The 18,711-nt window shown below is 44.6% G+C and overlaps 1 protein-coding gene across 3 annotated transcripts in view; it reads right to left on the bottom strand.

Moving 5' to 3' along the window:
• Positions 1-18,711, bottom strand: part of LOC115139787 (protein prune homolog 2-like) — a 54,474-nt gene that overhangs the window by 20,973 nt on the left and 14,790 nt on the right. For all 3 annotated transcript variants that reach the window (XM_029677569.2, XM_029677570.2, XM_029677572.2), the window contains exons 2-7: positions 18,281-18,385; positions 17,896-18,098; positions 17,518-17,681; positions 16,109-16,261; positions 14,935-15,029; positions 206-364 (exon numbers count right to left, since the gene is read on the bottom strand). In XM_029677569.2, the coding sequence (XP_029533429.2) occupies positions 206-364; positions 14,935-15,029; positions 16,109-16,261; positions 17,518-17,681; positions 17,896-18,098; positions 18,281-18,385 (879 nt within the window). The remainder of the gene's footprint in view (positions 1-205; positions 365-14,934; positions 15,030-16,108; positions 16,262-17,517; positions 17,682-17,895; positions 18,099-18,280; positions 18,386-18,711) is intronic.

Here is an 18,711-nt window from a genome sequence, read left to right as displayed (position 1 = left end):
CTTTCTGAAGGCACTGTATGTCTCTATTATGGGATGTGTGTATATGTCTGTACTAGATGACTCGTAATAATGTCCGGAATGTATTTGATACCATTCCATTAATTCCGCTCCAGCCATTACCACGAGCCCGTTCTGCCCAATTTAGGTGCCACCCACCTCCTGTGTTATCTATCTCGCGCAGCCTGATGTAAAAAAGAACACGTACCTGGTTGAGAATGTCAGAGTTTTCGGAGTACACTGCCACCTGCTGGCGTGGATGGCGAGGGTCACTCTGGCGAGATGAGACTATGACAAGACTCTCGTAACCATGGTGATGACAGAAGGACTTCAACTCCCCAACCAGGCCATGGCGAGCATTCCAGTCCTAGGTTGTCATATGAAAATACCAAAGATATGTGTTAGGTTTCGTATCTGCTATATTTTGATAGATACTCTTATTTTCATATATATTTACACATACAGTATGTAGAGTATATTCAGAGTTTTATAGTTATGGTCTACTCGAGGTATTGACTTTGTCATAACATTTATTTGAGATATAGACTTTGTCACCATTTTGTAGCACTTAAAAAAACTGACCACTTAAACTGACATAAAAACTTTTTGGTTCAGTCTCATTTTGTGCATCGAGTCAAAAGTGCTTTTAATAATGCCTTTGTCTGTTTTTATGAGAGACGAAGCAGTCAGAGCACAGAGAGGGGTAAAGAGACATTTGATGATTTATTGTTTGAAAATTAACTGTTTGCTCTTAACACATCCAACATTCCCAGCTTATGGTAATTCTCTGACAGCCCCGGTGATTGATGGAGAGAAAGTTGCATTAATTAATGGTTTTGTTTGTCAAGAGAGCTTGTTTTTTTTCCATCTATGTTTTTTTTCTCTTCAAAGATTAACAACAACGCTATGGCATCCCTAATTTCTAAGACAATGTTTATTAAAAAAAAAAAGTGTAAAAAAGTGTTACAGTTTAAAACAAATAGCGAGATTAAATCACTTCATTTGTTGTATGATGGTTGTTTGTTTTTACAGTGGCGTACAAGTTAACTTGTATTATTTTAGATAACACCCCTGCAAAAAAAAAAAAGACTATATGTCAATATAACTTTGAATAATACAGGGAAATTGTCAACCAATTTAAAAAAACACTACTTTAAATCAAATATAAAGAGAAAAAGATTACATTACATTTAATAGATTTTTGAAAATGACCAAATATTGTTTAAATAAGTATTGTCATTGCATGAAAGATATATGTAAAGAACCTCAGTCTGGCATAACAATTTAGACTGGAGAGAAACTGTTATAATGTGTCCTGAGACACAGGAAGCAGTTTATAAAATGTAACTAGTGTAACACAGTATAGGAAGTGACTAGCTAATGCACATGTGCACAGTCTTGGCATTCTCTCAACGAGTTTCATGAGGTAGTCCCCTTGAATGCATTTCAATTAACAGGTGTGCCTTGTTAAAAGTTCATTTGTGGAATTTCTTTCCTTCTTGATGTGTTTGAGCCAATCAGTTGTGTTGTGACAAGGTAAGGGGGGTACACAGAAGATAGCCCTATTTGGTTAAAAAAAAGTCAGCTCAAATAAGCAAAGACAAACGACAGTTCATCATTACTTTAAACCAGCAAGAGCTATGATGAAACTGTCTCTCATGAGGACCGCCACAGGAAAGGAAGACCCAGAGTTACCTCTGCTGTAGTGGATAAGTTCATTAGAGTTAACTTCAGAAATTGCAGCCCAAATAAATGCTTCAAAATTCAAGTAACAGACACATCTCAACTTCAACTGTTCAGAGGAGACTGCGTGAATCAAGCCTTCATGGTCAAATTGCTGCAAAGAAACCACTACTAAAGGACACCAATAACATTACATTTACATTTAAGTCATTTAGCAGACGCTCTTATCCAGAGCGACTTACAAATTGGTGCGTTCACCTTAAGACATCCAGTGGAACAGCCACTTTACAATAGTGCATCTAAATATTTTAAGGGGGGTGAGAAGGATTACTTTATCCTATCCTAGGTATTCCTGAAAGAGGTGGGGTTTCAGGTGTCTCCGGAAGGTGGTGATTGACTCCGCTGTCCTGGCGTCGTGAGGGAGTTTGTTCCACCATTGGGGGGCCAGAGCAGCGAACAGTTTTGACTGGGCTGCGCGGGAACTGTACTTCCTCAGTGGTAGGGAGGCGAGCAGGCCAGAGGTGGATGAACGCAGTGCCCTTGTTTGGGTGTAGGGCCTGATCAGAGCCTGGAGGTACTGAGGTGCCGTTCCCCTCACAGCTCCGTAGGCAAGCACCATGGTCTTGTAGCGGATGCGAGCTTCAACTGGAAGCCAGTGGAGAGAGCGGAGGAGCGGGGTGACGTGAGAGAACTTGGGAAGGTTGAACACCAGACGGGCAGCGGCGTTCTGGATGAGTTGTAGGGGTTTAATGGCACAGGCAGGGAGCCCAGCCAACAGCGAGTTGCAGTAATCCAGACGGGAGATGACAAGTGCCTGGATTAGGACCTGCGCTGCTTCCTGTGTGAGGCAGGGTCGTACTCTGCGGATGTTGTAGAGCATGAACCTACAAGAACGGGCCACCGCCTTGATGTTAGGTGAGAACGACAGGGTGTTGTCCAGGATCACGCCAAGGTTCTTAGCGCTCTGGGAGGAGGACACAATGGAGTTGTCAACCGTGATGGCGAGATCATGGAATGGGCAGTCCTTCCCCGGGAGGAAGAGCAGCTCCGTCTTGCCGAGGTTCAGCTTGAGGTGGTGATCCGTCATCCACACTGATATGTCTGCCAGACATGCAGAGATGCGATTCGCCACCTGGTCATCAGAAGGGGGAAAGGAGAAGATTAATTGTGTGTCGTCTGCATAGCAATGATAGGAGAGACCATGTGAGGTTATGACAGAGCCAAGTGACTTGGTGTATAGCGAGAATAGGAGAGGGCCTAGAACAGAGCCCTGGGGGACGCCAGTGGTGAGAGCGCGTGGTGAGGAGACAGATTCTCGCCACGCCACCTGGTAGGAGCGACCTGTCAGGTAGGACGCAATCCAAGCGTGGGCCGCGCCGGAGATGCCCAACTCGGAGAGGGTGGAGAGGAGGATCTGATGGTTCACAGTATCGAAGGCAGCCGATAGGTCTAGAAGGATGAGAGCAGAGGAGAGAGAGTTAGCTTTAGCAGTGCGGAGGGCCTCCGTGATACAGAGAAGAGCAGTCTCAGTTGAATGACTAGTCTTGAAACCTGACTGATTTGGATCAAGAAGGTCATTCTGAGAGAGATAGCGGGAGAGCTGGCCAAGGACGGCACGTTCAAGAGTTTTGGAGAGAAAAGAAAGAAGGGATACTGGTCTGTAGTTGTTGACATCGGAGGGATCGAGTGTAGGTTTTTTCAGAAGGGGTGCAACTCTCGCTCTCTTGAAGACAGAAGGGACGTAGCCAGCGGTCAGGGATGAGTTGATGAGCGAGGTGAGGTAAGGGAGAAGGTCTCCGGAAATGGTCTGGAGAAGAGAGGAGGGAATAGGGTCAAGCGGGCAGGTTGTTGGGCGGCCGGCCGTCACAAGACGCGAGATTTCATCTGGAGAGAGAGGGGAGAAAGAGGTCAGAGCACAGGGTAGGGCAGTGTGAGCAGAACCAGCGGTGTCGTTTGACTTAGCAAACGAGGATCGGATGTCGTCGACCTTCTTTTCAAAATGGTTGACGAAGTCATCTGCAGAGAGGAGGAGGGGGGAGGAGGATTCAGGAGGGAGGAGAAGGTGGCAAAGAGCTTCCTAGGGTTAGAGGCAGATGCTTGGAATTTAGAGTGGTAGAAAGTGGCTTTAGCAGCAGAGACAGAAGAGGAAAATGTAGAGAGGAGGGAGTGAAAGGATGCCAGGTCCGCAGGGAGGCGAGTTTTCCTCCATTTCCGCTCGGCTGCCCGGAGCCCTGTTCTGTGAGCTCGCAATGAGTCGTCGAGCCACGGAGCAGGAGGGGAGGACCGAGCCGGCCTGGAGGATAGGGGACATAGAGAATCAAGGGATGCAGAAAGGGATGAGAGGAGGGTTGAGGAGGCAGAATCAGGAGATAGGTTGGAGAAGGTTTGAGCAGAGGGAAGAGATGATAGGATGGAAGAGGAGAGAGTAGCGGGGAGAGAGAGCGAAGATTGGGACGGCGCGATACCATCCGAGTAGGGGCAGTGTGGGAAGTGTTGGATGAGAGCAAGAGGGAAAAGGATACAAGGTAGTGGTCGGAGACTTGGAGGGGAGTTGCAGTGAGGTTAGTGGAAGAACAGCATCTAGTAAAGATGAGGTCGAGCGTATTGCCTGCCTTGTGAGTAGAGGGGAAGGTGAGAGGGTGAGGTCAAAAGAGGAGAGGAGTGGAAAGAAGGAGGCAGAGAGGAATGAGTCAAAGGTAGACGTGGGGAGGTTAAAGTCGCCCAGAACTGTGAGAGGTGAGCCGTCCTCAGGAAAGGAGCTTATCAAGGCATCAAGCTCATTGATGAACTCTCCGAGGAACCTGGAGGGCGATAAATGATAAGGATGTTAAGCTTGAAAGGGCTGGTAACTGTGACAGCATGGAATTCAAAGGAGGCGATAGACAGATGGGTAAGGGGAGAAAGAGAGAATGACCACTTGGGAGAGATGAGGATCCCGGTGCCACCACCCCGCTGACCAGAAGCTCTCGGGGTGTGCGAGAACACGTGGGCGGACGAAGAGAGAGCAGTAGGAGTAGCAGTGTTATCTGTGGTGATCCATGTTTCCGTCAGTGCCAAGAAGTCGAGGGACTGGAGGGAGGCATAGGCTGAGATGAACTCTGCCTTGTTGGCCGCAGATCGGCAGTTCATAATAAGAAGAAGAGACTTGCTTGGTGCCAAGAAACACAAGCAAATGGACATTAAACCGGTGGAAATCTGTCCTTTGGTCTGATGAGTCCAAATATGAGATTTTTGCTTCCAACTGCTGTGTCTTTGAGAGACGCAGAGTGTGGTTCCCACTGTGAAGCCTGGAGGAGGAGGTGTGATAGTGTGGGGGGCTTTGCTTGTGACACTGTTGGTGATTTATTTAGAATTCAAGGCACACTTAACCAGCATGATTACCACAGTATTCTGCAGCGATATGCCATCCCATCTGGTTTGCGCTTAGTGGGACTATCAATCACCCGACCTCAACCCAATTGAGATGGTTTGTGATGAGTTGGACCGCAGAGTGAAGGAAAAGCAGCCAACAAGTGCTCAGCATATGTGGGAACTCCTTCCTGTTGGAAAAGCATTCCAGGTGAACCTGGTTGAGCGAATGCCAAGAGTGTGCAAAGCTGTCATCAAGGCAAAGGGTGGCTACTTTGAAGAATGTAAAATATATTTTGATTTGTTCAACACCTTTTTGATTACGACATGATTCCATATATGTAATTTCATAGATTTGATGTCTTCACAATTATTCTACAATGTAGAAAATAGTCAAAATAAAGAAAAAGCCTTGAATGAGTAGGTGTGTCCAAACTTTTGACGGGTACTTTCTATGTGTGTGTTTGTGCGTGTGCGTGTGTATGTGTGTGTGCGCGCACCTGAGCTAGTGTGTGTGTACGCGAACGTGTGTCATGAGTTGTGTGGTCTGTGCCTGTGCCTGTGTGGGGTGCGGAAGGCCCAGTAGTAGTGATGGATGGCTGCTGTAGGCATGGTGTTGCCCAGGCTGAGTCAATATTAACCTGCGTGGATGAGGGCCACACGGATTCTCTCTCGGCTCTCCCCTTGCACAATATGGCTGCTGTCAGGGAGAGCCCCATCAATCTGCTCACACACAACTGTCACCCCGGCGACACAGTCATTTTTCACCAGCGATATCCTGATGAGTGCAATGAGGCCTCCCCAGCTTTGTTAAAAACACACATATTCACTCACTCACACAGGCAAAAACACACACACACACAAATGCGCGAACACATACTTTATATGAACACACACGTGCGAATGAGTGGCACGCACACTGTATATTACATGACCACACTCTACTCATGAATACAATTACGCAAACAGTGATACCGATATGTGCACACACACACACACATGAAAAAAAGAGCGAAAGTGAAGCACAAATCTTCCAGATAACACGCAGAGCCACAGTCTGTCTCCCATTTGTTTGTAACATGAGTCAACATCCCCCCCATGCCCCAACATCCCCCCCATACCCAGCCCCCCAACATCCCCAAATCAGCTACAATTTCACTTACTGGGTCACAAATAGAGTACATTTTGCGTCCCTTTGATATTTTAAGTTGAAATTTTTTTATCAATCAAAAGCCTTACATGAATAAAAACATTTTGCATTTTGATATGTCCCTCCACATGTTTTTTCTCGACCTAGGAAAATGTCAACCCACTTTTAACCCCAAAATGTCTCAACCTTTTCACCATCATTGTAAAGCTCTAGTTATGTTGTTGCTTTGACAGTCATTTCTGAAGATGATTATTTTGTCATGTGATAAGTGATCCATTTCCATCTGTCCCTCATGTTAAGGTCCCACCCACCCTGTTATGTGAACTGAACTCTCAAAACATTGAACACATAATCATCAAATCAGTGTGACCGCAGGTGAGCTGGTTCTACTCTTCTTGCCCATTTTCTAGTGTTTTGTGGCGGAAAACAGAGCAGGTTGAGCATAAAACATCAACTCTTGTTACCAATAGACAGACTGGCTAAAAATGTTAACAATAAAGTTGTTTTTTTTTGTGAAGCTTGCATTCAATTGCCCCTCCCTGTTGCACATAACACACTTCCATTCCCCCTGTCAAAAAAGGGATTTATGGCTGATTTAAAATCAACCCTGTTACAGTCAACCCTGTTGCTGTAATGGGACTTTATTGACACTTATTATGGTTCTGTCTTGAGATGGGAAAACACGTTTCTTTATGACAAAATTCCCTAAAAGCACAGACCACATCTTCTAAACTTTCCATCTACGTCTGAGTTACTTCTAAAGAGCTCTTCCTCCCCCATGAAGATTCACCGCCACCTTCCCCAGTCATTCCACCTATTTAAACCACTGTCTGAGCCTCTTGCTTTCCTCCCCTCCCTTTACCCCACCCCACTAATGTAGAGGATCAAAGATGTCTCAATAAAACACTTGAATACTACTCATATCATTACAAATAATGAATATTTTGGTCAATGTAACTAGATTAACAAGTTGAACATGGGAGGTCTAGCCATACATAGCTAATGCCTTTCCTTCTTTCTCTTGATAATTTGTTCCTTCTCTCTGTGTTCAACTCACTCCCTTCCTCTCTTCATCTCAGATTCTCTGCCTCTTAGCTTCCCTTTATTCTCTAGTCTATTCTCTCTCCCCCTCCCTCCCTCCCACCTCTTTCTCTCCCTCCCTCCCACCTCTTTCTCTCTCTCCCTCCCTCCTCTTTCTCTCTCCCTCCCTCCTCTTTCTCTCCCTCCCTCCCTCCCTCCTCTTTCTCTCTCCCTCCCTCCCTCCTCTTTCTCTCCCTCCCTCCATCCTCTTTCTCTCCCTCCCTCCTCCTCTTTATCTCCCTCCCTCCCTCCTCTTTATCTCCCTCCCTCCCTCCTCTTTCTCTCCCTCCCTCCCTCCTCTTTATCTCCCTCCCTCCCTCCTCTTTATCTCCCTCTCTCCCTCCTCTTTCTCTCCCTCCCTCCCTCCCTCCTTTTACTCTCTAGTTGTGTTTCTCCACAGGTAGCAAGTCTTTAGTGGCTCCTCCAAGTTCTCCAACCTGCCATCATTATGCAGAATAGCCTTAGGTATAAACTTGTGCTCCATAACTCACGCCCTACGCGTGTAAATTCCCATACAAACACAGTCAAAGCAAAACACATTTCCTGCTGTCGACAACATCTCTGGCAAAGAATTAATCAACCGTTCATCCATTTAGGCTCTTTGCATACCCTTTCTGTCAGAAACACGATGCTCAGAGAGCTCCGGCACTCTTCTGAGGCGATCGTTTCGTTGCCCTGATGAATCCATCAAGCTAGGTTTGATTTATACGTCTGTCTGTGATCACAGCAGTACAGCTACAGCAAATGGAGTGGCAAGGAGCGAGCTGACACCATCCGCTCCACACACACAACTCTGTGGAACTTTGGGAGACAGCCTGGATGGGGGTAGAGGGGGGGTAAAGTTTGACACACGACATACGCATGAATGTCTACCGCATATTCTGCTCCGTGTCCTTGATTAACCCAACAAGGGAAAAGTTTGGGGCTGTAATCTACAGATGCATTTTTTTGGTTTACTTGTCCACCATTGGCCTTTTTGCCCAAAGCAACTCAAAGGGAGGGCTATGTCTCAAACAATGGGACAATGAGTCTAGTGAGCAAGCCGTGACCACATACTTACAAACATTAAAACACGGAAGCATACACTAAAACTAAAAGTATAGTCATTGGCCATATCATATCTCTAAAGCAAGCATAGGGTGCTTATGAAATACACTACACTCCTTGCCTTTTCAAAGAACGATGTGACTGGTGTCCTGGTCAGGCTTCATCTAATCTCTCGTGACAGACTGTCACCCAGTAGCTAGCTAGCACGAGATTTGGTTGCGGTTTCTGACATTAGGCCTGATCTGACATGGCACTCCTTCCTGATTTATCATCCACAGACCTTACAGGCCACCATACTGGATGTCTGTCGTTTTGCAAGTTCCGACCCAACTTTGCTATTTTGTGATTAGTTTGTTGTTTATTTTTACTTTTTTTTCACGAAATGTATCCGTTATTTTTTTCTTACAACCGACAAAAACTTTTGAACATCAGATCAGAAGTTACTTACCTCAATTGCGGACTCAACTTCGACTCATCTGCCCTGGGCTCTCTCTCAGGCTAGCCAAGAGGAAACGCCAGAGGCAAGAGGGGGATCCTGGTGAGATTAAGCAAAGAACCGGCCACCTCTTCCCTCCATTCTACTGGCTCATGTACAGTCACTCGATAACAAGATGGAGGACGTCTGATCGCACATTTGCTACCCAATCGGACTCTCGAAATTGCAATATTCTTTGCTTTTCTGAAACATGGCTCTTGAACAAGATACCCCCCCATGGCTAATCAACTCAATGGATTCTCCATTCACCGGGCGGACAGGACAGTGGAGTCGGGAAAAACGAGGGGGGGAGGGGTTTGCCTCTACATCAACTGGTGTGCTAACTCCAGTGTGGTGGAAGTATCGCGAGCACGCCCCATCCACATCAAGTTCCTCGGTGTCCAAATCACCAAAGACTTAAAATGGTCCGAACAAACATGCACAGTCGTGAAAAAGACTCAACAACAATTCTTCCCCCTCAGGGGTTTGAAAAAGTTTGGCATGGGCCCTCAAATCCATAAAATGTTCTACAGCTGTACCGTTGAAAGCATTTTGGCTGGCTGTGTCACTGCCTGGCATGGCAATAGCACCGACCTCGATCGCATGGCGCTACAGAGGGTGGTGCGGACAGCCCAGTACATCACTGGGGCCATGCTCCCTGCCATCCAGGGCTTCTACATCAGGTGGTGTGTATTTATTGTCTCTATGCACACTCACAGGGCACTACACATTCACACTCACTCCATCATCTGCTCACTCACACATAAGCACATACATTTATACTGACTCTACACACACACACACACCCACTCACATACAAGCTGCTGCTACTCTGTTTATCTTACATCCTGATGCCTAGTCACCTTACCCCCTGTACATATCTACCTCCATCACTTCAGTACCCCCTGGACATTGTAAAGATGGTATTGTAACTGACCCTGTATAAAGTACGCTTCCAAACTTATTGTGTTCTTCATATTCCTTCTTATTTCTCGTGTTTGTTTTTCTAGTATTACATTGTTATTGATCATTGCATTGTTGGGCTTTGAGTTTGCAAGAAAGGCTGTACTTTACTTGTGCATGTGACATTAAAACTTGAAACTTGGGCCCTATTTCACAAAGCATCTCATAGTAGTAGTGCAGATCTAGGATCCGCCCCCCCCCCCCCCCCGTCCATGTAGTCACATTCATTACAATCTAAAAGACAATTTATCATAGATCAGCACTCCTAATCTGAGATGCTTTATGAAAACGGGCCCTGGAGGCTCTGTCTGTTTGGGGGGGGTAGAGATGTCTGGGTCCCAAACTGACACCATCACCTGCTTGACCTAAAGGAGAGAAGAGGAAGGAGGGAGAAGAGAGAGAGGGAGAAGGAAGGAAGGAGAGAGAGAGAAGGAGAGGGAGGAAGAGAGAGAGGCCTACTCTTCAATCTTAGTCCCTGGGAGGGCCGCCCTGCACCTGCTATCCCTCATCCCATCTCATCAGAAAGGCATTTAGAGCTCCGTGACTGCAGGCCCATAATTAGCACGGATAATTATTTGCAAGGGGTGCTGGGTAAAACTGGCCTGGCATAAACAAACAGGAGGGCTCGGAGACGGATGACAAACAACATTAACATACCCTCTAACCCAGTCAAACACAATGATGATACACAGGAACACAAACACAAAACACTGACATAAAATACCCAACTACAAACATAGCACACAATCTTTGCACCCAGCTAAAATGGCAGGTAAAACCACGACAAAATAAATGTCTAACTCACATTCAAACAAACTGGCATGTCTACACAAACACACACACACACTCTCTCTCTCATGAATATGGTAACGTCTCTATGCACGTGGCTGCAGGCTTCTATCTCTCCTACAGTTCATCAACTCCCCAGCACGCCGACGCCAACCAACGCTTCATCTGCCGCGGCTAATTACCGGGCTTGCCGTTAGCTTAGCAGAAAACACCAAGACCCTGCATCTCCTAATATTTGTCAGCCTTCCATTTGTTCTGTTTAGGCATATTCTTTTAAAATGTTAACCAATGACAAATAAACACGTTGACAATGAAAAACTATGTGGCATGTATTAGCTTGTATTAAAATTCTAAGGCAGACTACATACAGTCAGGTCCAAAATTATTGCCACCCTTGATAAAAATGATATAAAAAGACTATGAAATAAATCATTCAAATACTGAGCTATACTGTATGCTCAAAAAAATGGGAACTTATATTATTTTATACTAATATAATTGCTCAGAGAGAGAGAGATTGTGTTGATAAATAATATGATTTATTTTTTAAGATGGGGTGCCAATAATAATGAAACCTGTTTTCAATCCTCTGGCACCCTCCCCTTGCGAGGATACCGTCACTGAGCCTCTTTCCAGATTGTAGACACATTTTGGTCTAAGCTTATCGACTGCCTTCTTCAATTCAAACCACAGGTGTAGATGGCGAATGCAAAATGTTGATTTTGTGGTCAATTAACTATTTCTTTGTGGATGTTGATGTGTGCATGGGGATATGTCTTGTAGATCTGGAGGCTTGGTGAACTTAAGATACAACCAAGTTCTGTAATTCTCCAACTTTGGCCTTTGGCTTTTTCTTTGCCTCCCGAACTATCTTCCTCACTGTGCATGGGGACAAGATACACTTGCGTCCAATACCAGGCAAGTTTACCACTGTTCTAGCGGTTTTAAACTTCTTAGGTGTTGCCCTAATAGTGGTAAGTGGTATATATTCTTCTTCTCTTTTTTTAACCCATTGTCTTATCAAGGTCAACAACCATGTCTATTTTCGTTTGCGAGCTCTTTGGCTTTTCCCATGGTGATGGATGACAAAGGGATTTTACATGTTTACATGTTTACTTTTTTATACCCCAGTGAAACAGGAAGCCATGGAAGGCCACTATGCAGTTCCTTAAACTGAGATTAAAAAGTAGAATATTACTGCAGATTCTTTTACTTTATTTACAAGAATCTTTTGACTCCGTCCTATCTTTATGAGAAAAAGATGACTTGTTAAACAAAATCTCTTTCTCTGAACAATTGTATTTCTCTACATACAATATAGCTCTATATTTGGTTTCTTTTATATAATCTTTTTTTGATAATTTTGGACCCGACTGTAACTTCTCTCAAAGTAAGAAAAACATTAAGATTGGTTTCAAATGTCATAAAATGTGCCTTTAAGTCAGGGGTATAAAACCGGGGGTCCGCGGAGGTACTGCAGGGGGTCCGTGAAAATATTGTAAATAAAATGATAATAATAATAATTAAACACGTTTTTTTATATTTCTTGGCTAACCCCTGTTAAAAATAGTTAAACAGCTGCTCATATCAAAAATGTGTTTGGAGTTACCTTTATAGTTAATAAGCTATGTGGGGAGGTAAACAATTATGAAAAACTATCTACCAAATCTATTATTTTAAAAATGTTGATTACTTCTCCTTGCCATTATCATTTACCTGATATGTATGATGGGGGTCCCTGGGTTGCCGGTTGGCCTGGGAGGAGTCTCTGGTCAAGAAAAGGTTGAAGACCCCTGTTTTAAGTATTACTTGTAGGATAATGGAAGCTGGTTTTGTTTTGATATTTGTGTAAGGAAAGAACGTTTAGGAACGTTCTACTGTACAAAACTTGGAACTTGGTTAAACTGGATTAAACGTGTATAAGTTACCGAAATGTAACTTATACAAGTAACTTCATTACTACAGAAGAGAAAGTGGAAAAGAGAGAGAGAGAGAAAGAGATAAAGAGAGAGAGAGAGTGATCCAGATGGCTCAATCACCCTGAAGAGTGGGAGAAATCGCTATTTGTTTTTCCACCAAAGAAGATTAGCAACAAGTCAATTTGCTAAATAATAAATAAATGCTCCCATTTTGGTAAATGGGTTTTTGTGAAAGTTAGAGGCACTTAGGGCTGATTGCCTCGCTTTGCTTACACTGAGTCAGAGAAGCACAGACACTACATTCACAGAGACTACATTCACAGAGACTACATTCACAGAGACGAACATACAGTCACGGCAATACCTAGAAACACAGACACAGTCCGTACCACTTTACTTGGATAGTACCAAATAGATGGTTTGTAAGATGTTCAGTAGATGGTCAACTAACTGAACAACATCTTAATTAACTATCCACTAGCCCTAACTCTAACTTAACCCTAACTTAACCCTAACCCCAACCTTAACCCCAACCCTAACTTAACCCTAACTTAACCATAACTTAACCATAACCCCAACCCCAACCTTAACCCTAATTTAACCCTAACTTAACCCTAACCCCTGTAACTCCTAACCTAACCCTAGACAGCTGCTGCACGTCAACAGAGTCGCCCTCATTGATAGTTGGTTGATAGTTTGAGCATCTGTAGATCGTCTATAGGGGACTTTCCAAATAAAGTGTGACCTACACGGATCCATTGGTAGAGTGCTACAGACAGGGACACAGACACAGAGACAGGTGTACAGATGTCTGAATGATAATAATGTATTACTAATGTAGACCCACCAGAGGCAGAGACAGTGGATTGGAACGGTCTTCCTTATGGATTGATATCCGTCTCGCTAACCCCTACTTCCTCACTCTCTTCTATTCAACACTGTCGCACGACATACAGGCAGACTGATGTATATTTGTCCATGTATCTATCCACATAAGTACTTATACCCAACACACTCTGGGGCTTACTCTTGTGCTAACAAGACAATCAGCGCTACAAATCGCTTCCACAGCACTGGTAAAAATCCCCAATCCCTCTCTCTTTACCCACGCACCCACACACATGCACAAAGATAAACACACACACTAAAGAACAGGCACACACACACACACACTCCATTATGGGCTAATTGAATCTAATTTATTTAGTTTTTGAAACGCATTTAAGGCAAACCTAAATGATGTGCTTAGCGTTTTGTTCTTCTCAAACACAATTAAAAAATAATATATAAATATATACATACTGCAAATGACATGCATATAACGGATTCATTTGGAGCCCTCGCAGGTCATTAGTAACCCACCATGACGCTGCTGAGTCGCGCGTCCGCTGGCTCCACCGCCGCCCCTGGCCATTTATTCTATATTAAGTCCCTAATGGGCCCTCTCCTTGGGCTGGTAAAATATGCACAGAAGTCCAGCGCACAAAGCCATTCAAATGAACGGTTATTTATTCGCTAAACGAGGATATGATGTTTAATGTTCCTTAGACGTAGGTAGTTCCGGGGGAGGCAGAGCTACCCCTACAGCTATAGACATCATTTATTTTACACATACTCTAATATCGCACGCCAGGCAGCAGGGGAGAAAAATGGCTTTGGAAAAGAAAAAGATATAAAGAAATAAGAAATGAATTGGAGAGACACATTAGAAGTTGCAGTGGAGAGAGAGCAGGGAGGGATACAAAAGCACAAACACGCGGGTGTCTGGAAGCACCCTCTATGTGTGTGTGTGTGAGAGAGAGAGAGAGAGAGAGAGAGAGAGAGACAGAGAGACAGAGAGACAGAGAGAGACAGAGACAGAGCAGAGAGAGAGAGAGGGAGGGAGGGAGGGAGGGAGGGAGGGAGGGAGGGAGGGAGCGAGAGAGAGAGACAGAGAGACAGAGAGAGACAGAGAGAGAAATAGAGATAGAGAAGGTCTTGAGCCAAGCTCCCTTGTGGCTTTTAGTTTCCACAGTAAGAAGTGGAAGTGGTTTAGACAGGTAGGGGTTTAAAATGCAGAGCCCAGTGTAGTGCACCTGGCTGTGACACACGTATTTAGGCTCCTATTTCCATAACATCTCAATGCAAAAGAACACAGAGGGTCCCATAAAAACGCAAAAGTCTGTGTCATTAAAAGTTGCCATAAAAAGTTTAGGATTAAGTCAAATGGGGAAAGAAATAGTGAAATGCTCTACCTGACACCAAATGAAAGTTTTGTCTTCTTTGTTGTGTCATCACTTCTATTTTAAAAGCACTTATAGCTACAACTTTTTGCTTCGGACTCCTTCGGCTTGCCAGTCAAGTTGTATTAGAGCATTGTTTGCATTACATTTTATTACACAATTTGACTGTAAACACACAATAACTATATCAGGCTAACCAAATGGTAAAATGTGTTTATTTTCCTTTTCTAGTTTTGTTTTGCTAATGACCTTTGATCTTACCTCCAGATCTACTGGCACAGTGGTGAAAGACATGGTCAGCTCCCCATCAGAGAACTCCTTCAGCTCCTTCAGAAACATCTGCTCTATGTCCAAACCTGTCACACACACGCACACGCACACACACACAATGTATAGATTGCAAGGTTTGGGGTCAATTCCACAAATTCCAACAAATGTCTGCTCCCTGTAATACCACTAATTCAATTCAATTACCAATATTCTCCTGCAACGAGGACACACACACACACACACACACACACTTTTCACCAATGGGAGTACACGTTTGGAAGAGGTAAATAGTAATTGAAGCCGCCTAATATTAATTAGAAATACACTGTACGTGTAATGTCACTGTTAAAGCACTGGCAGTCCAGTTTATACTGTAGATACAAATATATCGATACAAATGTGAAATTATTTTTAAAAACCTGAGTGTACAAAACATCCTAACATTGAATAGCACCCCCTTTTTCCCTCAGAACAGCCTCAATTTCGCCAGGGCATGGACTCTACAAGGTGTTGAAAGCATTCCACAGGGATGCTGGCCCATGTTGGCTCCAATGCTTCCCACAGTTGTGTTAAGTTGGCTGGATGTCCTTTGGGTGGTGGACCATTCTTGATACAAAAGGGAAACTGTTGAGTGTGAAAAACCCAGCAGCATTGCAGTTCTTGACACACTCAAACCGGTGTGCCTGGCATCTACTACCATACCCCGTTCAAAGGCACTTCAATCTTTTGTCTTGCCCATTCACCCTCTGAACGGCACACATACACAATCCATGACAGTTGACTCAAGGCTTATAAATCCTTTAACCGGTCTCTTCCCCTTCATCTACACAGATTGAATTGGATTTAACAAGTGACATCAATAAGGGATCATAGCTTTCACCTGGATTCACCTGGTCAGCCTGTCATGGAAAGAGCAGGTTTTTGTACACTCAGTGTATACAAAGTACATGTCATTGAATTCAAGTTTATTCAATTCTGAATTCTAATTCAATTCCAACTATATCTTTTACAATTTCCCAAACAGCCTAACTCCAATTCAAGTCCAATTCCAATTCCATTAATTCAATTGTCCACTTCATGAGTTACATCGCCGCAGGCAGGCAAGCAGGCAAGCAGGCAGGCAGGCAGGCAGGCAGACACAATCCAGCCAGCTGCAAACACACACCTTGAAACTGGGCCTCGCCAGCGTTAGGACCGGTTGTGACATCATAGGGGGAGATGCTGCTTCTCTCTTCCAATGCCCTCAGCAGCTCCTCCAGGTCCACCGAGCAGTGGCCAACTTGGATCCACATCACCTCTGACTGTAGCCGCAGGGCCTCTGAGAAAACACACACAGGCTGCATCAAAAACAAACCGATAGTCAGTCATCTGTGTTATATTAGACCATGTCGTCCTATTATGTTTGTAAATGGCACTGAAACCACCCGGGGGAGAAATGTACAGGCCGCAAATATCTCAGGGACACTGCATCAAGACCATCATATCATACAGAAGTACTCTCACAAAGTGATGTCAGTGACATCAGTTCAACTCATCCCACTCAGGAGCTGTTGGGTGGTGCTGTGCTCCGTAAAGCACAGCACCCTTGACTGTATGTGAATGGACAAAGCCGTCGATGACCACACGCCGTTCATTCCTATGTGACGACTCAACGGCGCAGTTGAAGCTCAGGAAGTCGGTTTCAGCTTTCTAAGATGGCGTCTCATGCGGGGGATTCTCAAGACATTACATGCGTAGTTTGAGCCACTCGGGGGAAGTGACGTTGCAGATTAGCTCAGTGCTGCCTCTTCTTGAAGGCTGACCGGGATACCGCAGGCTGCCGGTAGCAGCGAAATTATCCTAATAACCTTTTTCTGTGTGCAATTTCAAAATAAATGGTTCAAGGACATACATTTGGTGTAATCGAAGCAATTATTGGTACCATGATTGTCTCCTAATGTTTTATTTATTTACACAAATATTGCCCTAGAAGATTGGCATTTTACCTTTCACTATAATTGGGATATCCTGCTTTCTGAAAACAACAGCCTGCAGTACCCCGGTCGGCCTTGACATTCATGGCTTCAATGAGAGGGGGCAGTTGTTCTCTCCTCCACAGAACAAATACACACACACACGCACACACACACTATCCGGTAAATCACAGCTAAGACATAGGGATACGCAATGGAGAACAACAAGATTGCTTGCTTGGTTGCTTGTTTGACTGATTTATTGGCAGGGGGAAGAACACACACACACACACACCATGCACTCATGCATGCACACACGCACACACCTGCCATGTCAGAGGTAGTGAATCATAACGGTGTGTTTAAAGTGTCAAATACAACAAACCCAGCAACCCAGAGGGGTTGAAAGAAACACACACAGGCAGACGCACATGTACACATTCTGGCACTCTTTCTTCTATTCTCTTTCTGTCTAGATGTCATGACTTGTTACTCTTTATTCCCCTCCCTCGGCCATGCACATACCCTCTCTCCTGGTGGGTGTTAACCGAGTCATATCGGGGTTCTTTGTGTGTGTCCTGTGTCGGCCCATTACCCCCAGGGGGGCGCCATCGGCCCTCACCTCCTAAGAGCTCCCCCAGCGGTGCACAGATCGGCTCCACTGCCTCTTGAAGAATCTCCCTGGCGACCACCATCACCATGGACAACACCCCCTCCTCTCCTGCCCGTTGCTCGTGGTGATGGACCACTCGGAGGATGCTGGACTCCAGAACTTCATAGTCGGAGCTGGATCAGACAGGGGAGGGGATCATTACACTACATCTGCACAAAGCCCTCAGGGCCAATCTGAAACAATAAACACACATTTTCATAATATACCATCTAACACACACATCAGACAATACAGACACCCAAATGTACAAACACACGCAAAATATCACCCACATGATTTATCCCATCAATTCTGTGTGTGTGCGCATATGTGGGTGTGTGCGTGTACCTGTCGAGCACATCGTCCCTCATCAAAGTGAGGGAGAGTTTTCCTCTGTGGTGGAGCTGCAGTAGTTTGATGTCGTCTCTCCACAGCAGAGCAGACTCACACACCCTAACCCTCTTAAGGTACCGCACTGTCTCCCCCGGCAACCCCACGTCACATTTCTGACCACACAGGACCGGGACATACACACAATCTGATCGCTCCTTCTGAGAGAGAGACACACACACACACACAGAAAGTACAAATACAAGACACAAAAATAAACGTAAACTCAACCTCCAACACATAAACAAGTACACAAAGGCTACAATACAGACACATGCAAACACACACACACAAATCACATACATAAATACCATGCACACGTGAACATGTCCCCACACATTACCTGGTTGAGGAAATAGGCGTAACAAAGTGTTGAAGCCACAGAATCTACATCTGGGTCCACCCCTCCTAGGACAGCATGGACTTTAGGACAGTCAGGTCCTGATGCCTGGAACAAACAAAGAGACAAACACACATACAGAAGAGGTTGACAAGATCATGCAGCATCAGAGTTATTGCATTGACAACGTTTACACTTCAGTTTGTTTTTCTGTTCTGCGGATTAGCAAGCATTTTAAAGTAGCTGTAGTATGACCTGAAATATGACCTATAATTAATTACAGTATGAGTGAAATCGTTTTCCTTCCAAAAAGTGGTAATTAAGTATGTTACAAATAAGCATTTGAGTTGGAATGGTTTTGGCATATACACTCCTAGAAAAAAAATGGTTCTTTGGGGTTCTATATAGAAACGTTTGGTTCTTTGGATGAGATT

The sequence above is a fragment of the Oncorhynchus nerka genome, linkage group LG13 (genome assembly GCF_034236695.1).
Source record: "Oncorhynchus nerka isolate Pitt River linkage group LG13, Oner_Uvic_2.0, whole genome shotgun sequence".
NCBI classification, from domain to species: domain Eukaryota; kingdom Metazoa; phylum Chordata; class Actinopteri; order Salmoniformes; family Salmonidae; genus Oncorhynchus; species Oncorhynchus nerka.
This window is presented reverse-complemented; position numbering and strand designations above follow the sequence as displayed.